Source organism: Panthera onca, chromosome B4 (assembly GCF_046562875.1).
Source record: "Panthera onca isolate mPanOnc1 chromosome B4, mPanOnc1 haplotype 2, whole genome shotgun sequence".
NCBI lineage: Eukaryota > Metazoa > Chordata > Mammalia > Carnivora > Felidae > Panthera > Panthera onca.
Window position 1 is genome coordinate 1,081,363 of NC_138345.1, and position 10,707 is coordinate 1,092,069.

General features: G+C 50.1%; 1 protein-coding gene across 2 annotated transcripts in view; it reads left to right on the plus strand.

The window, feature by feature from the left end:
• WDR37 (WD repeat domain 37) overlaps positions 1-10,232 on the plus strand; it is a 76,064-nt gene extending 65,832 nt beyond the window's left edge. Inside the window, exon 14 of one of the 2 annotated variants that reach the window (XM_060659407.3) lies at positions 7,528-10,232. In XM_060659407.3, coding sequence (XP_060515390.1) covers positions 7,528-7,746 — 219 coding nt within the window. In that variant the 3' untranslated portion in view covers positions 7,747-10,232. The remainder of the gene's footprint in view (positions 1-7,527) is intronic. The other variant, XM_060659405.3, reaches the window with a different exon arrangement.
• The last annotated feature ends 475 nt before the right edge of the window (positions 10,233-10,707 follow it).

The following is a 10,707-nucleotide window of genomic DNA, read 5'->3' on the forward strand; positions in this document are numbered from 1 at the left end:
AAGCCTGGCAGGGCTGTGGTAGATAGAATGTACTTTTGGCACAGGACTGGAGAAATTGACCAGTGAGGTTAGGAAGAGATCAGATTGATTCAAGTATCTGAAAATTTGGAACATGTCATCTCCTAGAACCACAAGTTGGGAAGAAAGTGGCCTGTGTAATTAATGGTTCTAGTGTTATTAGTTATCCATGTGGAACAGGAAATGAATCTGGATCCCTACCTCACACCAAAGAAAACCAGTGCAAACATTATATGTGAAAGGAAAAACATTAACTTTTCAAAAAAATACGAGAATATTTGTATGATTTTGGGTCTATTCAGCAACTCTCCAAAAATGCATTAATCATACTAGAAAAAAGTGATACATTCAACCATGTTAAAAGTGAAGATTTGTGCTTTACAGGGCATGCTAGAAGAGGTGAGTGGTAAGCCACAGATGGTAGTCACAGCATATATAATCCACAAAGCATTAATATCCAGGATGGTATAAACAAAATTCTACATGTCAATAGAAGAATTAGAAATTGGGCAGGAGGCGTGAATAGGTGTGTCACAAAAGGGAAAACTTGACTAGTCAATAAGGAAGCATAGAAATAATTAAAAAAAGATCAAAATGAAATACTATTTCACAACCATTAGATTTGGGAAAACTCTGTCAAGCATATATACTGTTGGAACGCCTATAACTGTTGGTTTGGGTATAAAATAATGCAGCAAGTTGGAAAACACGATCTTGCAAGTCTGAATGTGTGAATGCCGCCTGGCCCCAGCAATTACGAGCTGTCTTTAGAACATGGTTTGTTAAGGATGATGTGTGGAGACCATGCGGGTCTGTCTGTGAAAATGAAGATTTCTGGCCCCAGAGCTACTGGCCGAGGATCGGGATCGATTGCAAGAATCTGCACCTCGAACAAGCCTCTGCTTGTGATTCTGCTGTCCAGTTTGGGACCCACAGTCCTGACACACCTTTTCCACGGGTGCCCGAGGGGATGTGAGCAAGGTCGTAGCGCCAGACTGGAAGCGACCAAGCAACATGGACCGACTGGGACATAAGTTGTGGCACGTCTGTGCAATGAAATACAGCAGTAAAAACGAACGGGCCACACAGGACTACGTGGGATTGTTGATCTTGGAACATTGTGTTGAATCAAAAGCCATTTTTATAGAGCATGAGCAAGCCCAGCCATACACAAGTAGGGTCATATATTTTGGAACATGGGAGTTAAAACTCCAGATTCTTCCTGCTGTTCTCTAGGCCGGCTGTGGAGTAGTGGGATGGGAGGTAAGGTGGGTCAGGAAGAGCCCAGACTTCACGGTGTCCAGTTCCTGATGTAGACACCAAGCCTGTGTTCCAGCTTTCGTATTTCACAACTTAGGTGTCCTTATTACTATTTTGTTAATGTGTCTAACATTATACGATTAAGGTAATATAAAAAATTCTAAATAGAAGATGCGTGCTATTACAAGGGTGGATGAACGTGGTGGTGATAAAATAGGGGTTTTTGGAGTAATATTTTTGTCTGTGTCACGTCCAGGCCTCTCGCATACCCCTGTTCTACTCCAGAAATTAGTTCTTGTTCCTCTTACAAACATGTAGTTTTACGATTCTACGGTGACTGATTTTTCAGTGTGTGCGTTCCATGGGAGGAAAGACAAAGCCAGTTTTGTTCCGAGATAACGTTCTTGAAAAAAAATACTAAGGAAATTGTAAAAAGGCCATGTTACACTGTGTCAAAATTGTGTTGTTTTCAAATACATTTTGGAAATTCTAGCTTTAAAGTGGGAAATGTAATAAGGATTTCATTTACCAGGTGTGATCATAAAACAATAAAAGTAGCTTTCTTATGTTGCTCATAAACTGAAGTAATTTCAAATCCAGGAGACAGTCCAAGAATTGTGTTGCGTAGTGGCCACATACCAGAGTAGGATGTTTTTTCTCACAGCCTGTGTTTTGGGGAAAGCAGCATTTATTTGTCTAGGTGGGTAAGTTTTGGTATATTTGCTTAAAAATATCATTTTCTACAGTGCACATGTATTACAGGTGTCTTCTTGATCTGAATTAATTCTCAGTAAAAACAAAAGTCCTGCTGTAAACTTTGTTTTCTTTTTCAGTGACAGAAGTAATTGTATATATTCTAAATTTTTTTTTTACATTTTATTTATTTTTTATAGAGACAGAGCACAATTGGGGGAGGGGCAGAGAGAGAGGGAGACACAGAATCCAAAGCGGGCTCCAGGCTCCAAGCTGTCAGCACAGAGCCCAACGTGGGACTCAAACCCACGAACCGCGAGATCATGACCCGAGCGGAAGTCGGACGCTTAACCGACTGAGCCACCCAGGCGCCCCAGTAATTCTGTATATTCTATAACCAATCCCTAAGTGTTACATGAAACTAATTTTATTTTTTCCTCTTTAAAAGTTTTTTTTAGTGTTTATTTTTGAGAGAGAGAGAGAGAGAGAGAGAGAGGAGGGAGAGAGAGAGAATCCAAAGCAGGCTCCAGGCTCTGAACTGTCAGCACAGAGCCCGATGTGGGTCTCGAACTCATGAACCAACTGTGACATCATGACCTGAGCCAAAGTTGGGCACTCAACTGACTGAGCCCCCCAGGCGCCCCTATTTTTTCCTCTTTTTAAAAACAGCTTTATTGTGGTATAGTTGATCAAGCATACGCTGAACATTTATAGAGTGTAAGATTGGGTAGGTTTTGACATATTCACCCATGAAGACCTTGCCACAGTCAAGATAAATGCAGCTTGTCACCCAGTTGTTCATGCCTGTCTGCATTTCCTCCCTGCTGCCCCTCCAGGCTCCGTTCCTGGTGACCACCCTGTCCACTTTCTGTCACTGAAGCTTATTTTGCATTTTCTATAATTTTATGTAAACGCACTTATGCAGTTTGTGCTGAGTTTTGTCTTCTTCCACAAAAGCTGGTCTTGCATATCTGAATGTGTTCCACTTTATTGCTGACTGGTGTCGTTTGCATGGATGTTACCATGTTTGTTTATGCACGTCCCTGTTGACGGAGGTGTGGGTTGTTTTCAGCCTTTGGCTGTCCCAGGTGAAGCTGGTGGGAATGCACGCGTGTCAGCCCTGTGTTCACGCACTGACACGCTTCTGCTGGGCGGACACCCAGGAGTGGAACCGCTGGGCCATGTGGAGAGAGTGTTTTTCTTGAGAAGAAACTGCCCTGCAGTTTCCAAAGGGCTCGTTCTGGAGACTTATGGTTTCTGCTGTGACATGTGGAAAGCTCAGAAGTTCTCTCTTCCCTCATAACGAGAGAAAAGGCGAACGGACTGAAATTAGTGACTCTTCTGAGGTCCACTAGAGAATTGAGGGCAGAGGGCACACCGCTGCCGTGAAAACTGGAGACGCAGCAGGTGCACAGAGGCAGCTCGAGCGGGAGCCCATCAGGGGCCGAGGGTGGTCAGGCTGGAGAGTTCAAGCCCCTGGGGCCCAGCCAGTGGGTGTTGTCTCCAGGGGCAGCGCTGAGTTCCCAAAGTTCCCATTGGGAAGATCAGAGGAAATCCCGCCATTCTGGTCCGGAGGCGGGGAGGGATAGCTGCTCTGCATTCACCCCAGATGCCTCCTCACCGAGGGAGAAGCCTCACCGCAGCAGCGCCCTGTCTCGTGCAAGGGCAAGGGTGCCTCAGCGGCCCCGGGGGGTCACGGCCCAGGGCCCAGGCGCCCTGTGAAATCGAGGCAGACCTGGGTGTGGCTGAAGGCAGCACGAGGCACATGCCTAAGGCCGTGTGGAAAGGGCAGGTGGGGAACGTGAACAGAGGGGGAGCTCCAAGGAAGAATCGAGAGAAATACTAGAAGTAAAGACACACTCACAGGAATGAAGGTCTTTGATGGCTCTTTCTGTAGACCTGACCCAGCCGAAGAAGGAAACCCTCAAGACAGCTTTAAGATCAGTCGATAGAAACTTTCCAAACTGAAAAGCAAAGAGAAAGAAGGGTGAACAAAGCAGAACGGAATGCCCAGGTGTTGTTGAACGGTTATAGAAAGGTGTGAGACACACACACACACACACACGCACACACACACACACGGGAACAGTGGAAGAAGAGGGAAGAGAGCGGGAGAAAGATTTGAAATCCTAATTGAGAATTTCCCCAAAGAATGACACAAACAAAACCACAAATCAAGGAAGTTAGGGCATAGCAGGTGAGGAAATGCCAGGAAGTCCATACTTGGGCAAATCAAATGACAGCTGAGGGCACTGGGGTGTCTGGCGGCTCAGCGTCAAGCCTGCGACTCTTGATCTCAGGGTTGTGAGTTCAAGCCCCACGCTGGGCGCAGAAATTCCTTAAAGATAAAGTCTTTAAAAAACAAACAATAGGGGTGCCTCGGTGGCTCAGTCAGTTGAGCATCCGACTTGAGCTCAGGTCATGATCTCGCAGTCTGTGAGTTCGAGCCCCGTGTGGGCCTCTGTGCTGACAGCTCGGAGCCCGGAGCCTGCTTCGGATTCTGTGTCGCCCTCTCTCTCTGGCGCTCCCTTGCTCACGCTCTGTCTCTCTAGATCAAAAAATGAATAAACGTGAAAAAAACAAAACAAAACAAAAAAAAACAATAAAAGAGCAGATCTTGAAAGGAGCCAGAGAAAACACACGCCACCTACAGAGGAGCAGTGATCAGGAACCACACAAGCCACAGGAGGGGAGAGTGGAATAGTTGCCTCAGAAGGAAAGACCACCAGTCTCCAATTTTGGATCCGCAGGAGTGAAGGGAGAAGACAGCTTTTCCCCAACAGTAAAGGTTGGGGGCGGGGGGAGTACATCTATCCCTCAGCCTGAAGGGTTTCCCGAATTCACCTGTTCTAACAGATTTTTAAAAAATGTATTTGTTTATTTAAATTAGCCTTCACGCCCAGCACGGACCCCAACTTGGGGCTTGAACTCAACAACCCTGAGATGAAGATTTGGACCCTTAACTGAGCCACCAAGTCATCCTTCAAACATTTTAAAATAGATTCTTTTGGATTGTCTTCTTTTTTTTAATACTTATTTGAGAGAGATTGAGAGAGAGAGAGAGAGAGAGACAGAGAGAGAGAGAGACAGAGAGAGACGGTGTGAGCGGGGGAGGAGAAGAGAGAGACCGGGAGACACAGAATCCGAAGCAGGCTCCAGGCTCTGAGCTGTCGGCACAGAGCCTGACGCGGGGCTCCAACTTGTGAACCAAGAGATCGTGACCTAAGCCAAAGTCGGACGCTTAACCGACTGAGCGACCCAGGCGTCCCCTGGATTGTCTTCAGAGGGGGTCCTGTCACTTTCTCACCTTGTCTTCCTGCACAGGCTGGAGCCCAGCGTGGTGCTGAAAGAGCTGGTGACGGCGACCTGCGTCGTTTCTGATGAGGAGAAAATACTCCCTGTTTGACCCACGAGTTACCACGTTAGCAGTGCTTGCACATGTGCTCGCTCCATTGGAGTAACTCCTCGTGATTGTTGAAGGGTCTTTATCAGGAACAGATGTGGGGTTTTCCTCAGTTGCCATTTTTGTGTGTTTATTGAGGTAATCTCGACTGTTTTTTTGTAGTTAGCGGATACGATGCTTTAGATTGATGGATTTATATGAATATTGAACCGACGTTGCCTTTTTGGGATAAACCCTATTTTGTCAGAACGTACTATTAAGAAAGTTAGCGTCTGTGAGAGTAGGGAAGGGGCAGAGAGAGAAGGAGAGAGAGAATCCCAAGCAGGCTCTGCACTGTCAGTGCACCTGTGTCTGAATGGCAACATCCTGAAATCTGAGTAGGACCTCTGTGTTTAAGTTCTTTTTTTTTTTGTTTCTTTTAGACATTTTAATACTTGTTTTTTAAGTTTATTTTGAGAGAGAGAGAACGAATAGGGGAGGGGCAGAGAGGGAGGGAGAGAGAAAGCCCGAGGCAAATGTAAAGCCTGACGCGGGGTTCTAACTCCTGAACCGTGAGATCATGACCCGAGCCGAAACCAAGAGTTGGACACTCAACCCACTGAGCCACCAGGCGCCCCCATATTGTACGATTTTGTATATTGCCGGGCATCATTGGCTACTACTATGTTGAGGATTTTGGTGTCTTACGAGAGATACTGGTCTGTTTCCATTCTTGTACCATTGTCTGGTTTTGGCATTAATGTAATGCAGGCCTCATATAATGACTTTGGAAGCCTTCTTTTGCAGTTTTCTGTAAGAGTTTTTGTAGAGTTGCTATTATCTCTCCCTTAAATGTTTGCCAGAATTCACTAGTAAAGTCGTGGCCTGCAGTTTCCTGTGTTTGTGTGTATTTGGGGTGTGTGTGGGGGTAACTCTAAATTAACAGAAGCTTATTCAGGTTATGTTTCTGCCCGAGTAAGCTTTTGTAGTGTTTCTCAAGAACGCGTGTGCTTCATCAGAGCTGTTGAATTTATCAGTATCAAGGTGCTCGTATTACTTCCTATTCTCCCGTGTCCCTGGAGCCTGTAAGAGTAATCTTGGCGTTTCCTCCAGACCTCTGTTGCAGCATGGGTGACGCTTCAGTGTGACTGCTGTGTGTTCTACCCTCCAGCGGACTCTAAGACCCGCCAGGAACTGTGGCGTCGGCCGGAGGTGGAGACTGCTGGGAACGTGGACACGTGCCCCGGCCTCCGCCCCTCACACTGCCTGCACCCCTGCGGTCGGCTGCGTGCTTCTGCTCACCGTGTTAGGGGCTAGCTAACATCTCCTCGGTGAACTGCTCCAAATCTTGAGAAAAAAATTGTTTTAATGTTTACTTATTTTGGGGAGAGAGAGAGAGAGACAAGGCTCGAGCAGGGGAGGGGCAGAGAGAGAGGGAGACACAGAATCTGAAGCAGGCTCCAGGCTCCGAGCTGTCAGCACAGAGCCCGACGCGGGGCTCAAACCCACGGACCGTGAGATCATCACCTGAGCTGAAGTTGGATACTTCACCGACTGAGCCCCCTAGGCGCCCCGAGAAACAATTTTTAATGTGTGAAAACAACAACCAACGTTGTTAGCTTCTGAATGGTCATTAGTATCTCTTAAGTTGACTTGACCTGAAATGTGGCAGCAGCGATTTCCCAGGGAGCCCGTCTTCCGTCCCCTGTTCTCGGCCGTGGGCAACGCCAGGTGGCAAATGGGTCACCTTGGCCGTTATCAGTGTTTGCCAGCGTCACAGGGTGGAGACTGCCTTGTGCACAATGCCCCGCAATGTGTGCGTCGGCGCATCCTGTGGGTCACGCCTGGCTGGCGAGCTGGGTTTCTGGGCTGAGTGGCTCTGACGGTCTCTGTGGAGGGAGGAGAGAAGGGACGAGGACCGTCTCCCACAGTCTGCCTTTTCTCAACCGTTGACCTTGACTGAGGGTCCCTGCACCACGGGCTGCGTGTAGGGCGGCTGCCACACGTCCCCGGAGTCTAGGGTTTGAGATGCAGACATTCCTGGGGCCGTGATTCTGGATCGCCGCTGGTGCACATTTTCGGTCACCGCTTAAAGAATCTCCTTTCCGTGCCTACAGTATGAACGAGGTTTAGTTACACAATGTTGTAAAACATGCACGTAGTTGCGTTTACAGGTGCGAACATCGGCCCGGCTTCGCTGTTCCCTGGACGTGCATTTACTAGCCTGGATTCTCTCTTTTTCTCTACAAATTGGACAGAAGTTGTTTCATGTGAGCAAGCATTCTGTGTGTCCCCATTTCCGATTTTTGGGTTTCCTGTCAATTTATTATGGTCATCAGAGTCTAAGTATGATCTTCATTCTAGGGAAGTTTGCGGGACAGATGGGGAGGTAAGAGATCTCTCCAAATGTTGAAATGCTGAAATCCCAGTTTTCAAGGGAGTGCAGCTCACGTGATGCTGAAGAATTGACCTGAAAACAGTCCAAACCACGGAGCCACCCCTTCTGGGCAGGGCCTTCGCACGGGTGACGTGGCTGGAGTGGCGGGAGGCGTGCGGGAGGCCGGTGGTGGCTCTGTGTCCCAATGTGTCCGGCCACGAGGGTGGGACACAGTAGCTGCTTATTATTTGAACGTTTCCTGGTTTTCAGATTCGTCCTGAGACCTTGTATCAATCCAAGGTCTCAGGCCGCACGGGGTGGTGTCCGGGTCCAGACAAGCTGGTGGAGCCTGGGGAGGAGACAGCAGCTCTTCCTGTGTTGTTTAAGGGACAAACAGACAAGGTGCCTGTGGGTCCTGGGAACACACATTTGTCTGGTGTTATGTCCAGATGAGTGTGTTCTCTTGTTTTGGCTTCTTTGTTTTGCCCTCTGAGGTTGACAGCCAGGGGACTCCCTGGTTGCCAGGGGCTCGTTGGTCCGGGTGACCACACGCTGCCCCTTCCCTGTGTCTTCTCTGTAACTAGCCTGGTTCGCAGTCTCAGTGAACCGCTCGGGGCCCAGCTCATCCTGCTGGTCCTGCGCTGCTCGCGTCCTCTGTCTCTGGCTCCTTGAGGACCTGCCGTGTGACCTCTGTGCCCGGAGGCACCAAGAGGGAGTGTGCTGGTGTTTGCTCTGAGATACGCCCGTCAGCAGCCCGTTTTAACGCAGCTGGGCCTGTGCCCCCACGACACCCCTGGACCGGGCGGCCTCCCCTCTGGCCTCTACACACAGCAGTAGGAAGGCAGGATGAATTCGTCAGGACGCTGTGTATTCGCTCTTTTGCTTCTGCACCTGGGGAGTTTCTCCCATCAGCTCGACGTCATGTTCACAACGTGCTGTGTAACAAGTGGCTTGTCCCAGGCAGGATCACAGAGAAGGTCACGCAGGGGCGCACCTGTGTCCCCACCTGATTTCCATGTGCGCGTGTGGGGTCCCGTCGAGCGAGGGGCACGGCGTGTTTCTGGACTTGCCCCTTCTGTTGTCCGTCAGTTGGTATGTCCACGTGAACAGCTCCGTGCCTGCAGCGGAGATCCTGACAGAGACCCCTCTTCTTGTACAGACGGGAGCACAGACGAATCCCAGAGGGAAGCCGGCGAAGGGGCAGCCGTGTCTGCGTGATGCCACCCGCTCGTGGGTTCTTGAGCGGAAGAAGCTGGGTGCGGTGCTGACCTGACGTTCGAGGCCCAAGAGACAACATGTGTGTGTTAGAGACAGAGAGGCAGAGGCAGGGAGAGGGTGAGGGAGACAGAGGCAGAGACAGAGAGGCAGGGAGATAGAGGCAGAGACAGACGGAGGTGGAGACACACAGGCAGGGGCGTCTGGACCGGGCAGGCTGGGTGGGAGGTGCTGAGGCACAGGGACAGGACTGGAGAAGCAGTCTAAGGACAGCACGGACATTTATTTGGCCCTGGATGGTTGGCTTCTTGTTAATCTCTCCCAGCTCCTGGCACGCTCTTGGAGGCTTTTTGTTTGTTTAGCGTTTAGTAAGGACGCGATATTTTTCCAATTGAGAGGTCGTGCAGATAACCACGGGGGAAAAAGGTAATTGGAACTCGAGCAGAAATTGAACATCGGCAACAACCAGGCAGAGACCTCATTTTAAAGATGAGGGTGTGGAGACTCAGAGATTCACGACTTTGGCCATAATCCGTAAGTGTCAGGTTAGGGTGTGGACACAGCACTCAGGGTCGTCGGCATTTTTCGCTGTCCTTCACTGAGGCGCCCGCAGCATGAGCATCACGCCACAGGCCTCTCCCTTCTCGGCACACGTGTCCGGGCAGACGCTCACCGCTCGCCCGCTAGGCGCTAGAATCCAGATGTCACCTTGCGTCCAGAAGACGGGCCTTATGCTAGTGACACAGACGCATAAACAAGCTCAGGAGTTGTAACTTGAGGACAGGGTTTGCACACCATGCAGGGAGGACGTGATTCCCAGACCTCCCCTCCTCACGGCTGTCCAGCGTGTCAGGCACCATAGCAGGTGCACAGGATACATCTCACTGTTGTCCTGTGAAAGACTGACAACGTGAGAGGCTTACACAGGACATGACGTGGGCCGTCCATGCACGTTTGTTGCGTGGGACGCGGGGCCACAGTGTTGGAGGGAGAGCTTGGGGAGGAGGGGACGGGGCAGCCCTTGGCAGGATGACAGACAGAGTCATTGAAGGTCCTAGAGGAACGGGGCAGTCGAGGGGAGTTCAGTGACGGCACCATATGTGGCATGCGCAAAGGGTTGAGGGAAACTCGGGGAGGAGGGCTGTGTGGACCTGGTGAGTGGCTGCCACAGAGGCAGTGAGGGGAGCTGGGAGCCACATGTGATCCCACGGCTGCCCTGGGCTCGCTCTCTCCAGTGCACATGCGTGCATGTCCATCACACGGGACGCCCACGGGCCAGATGCGTGCACATACCCCACATGTAACCGCACGTGACCCGCATGCCGCACGTGACCCTACCACACGCATGTGCTCGTGGTGCACTGCACACACCACACACAGGCACACACGTGCAGTGCTCACGTCACCCATGTACGCTCATGCACATGTGAATCACGTGTGTATGCACACACGCTGGGGACACGGAATGGGGGTGACGGCACCCTGTGGACGAGTGCTGCTCCTGGGCACACGCAGGGTGTCCCCCTGCCCTTCCTTCTCTGACGGAGGGCCCTGGAGCAGCACCCCTGCCGCCTGAGGACTGCCATCTGCTCTTGGGTCGTCGTCTTACAAGGCAGAAGGGAAGGCAGTAAATACATAATTTTCTGTTGCCTGGGCAGCAGTATTGACCGTTTCCTTTTCCCCTTTCTTTCTAAACTGCTTGTTATGGACATTTGCAAACATACACAAAAGCAGAAGAGGATGATGAGCCCTGTTCCCACAG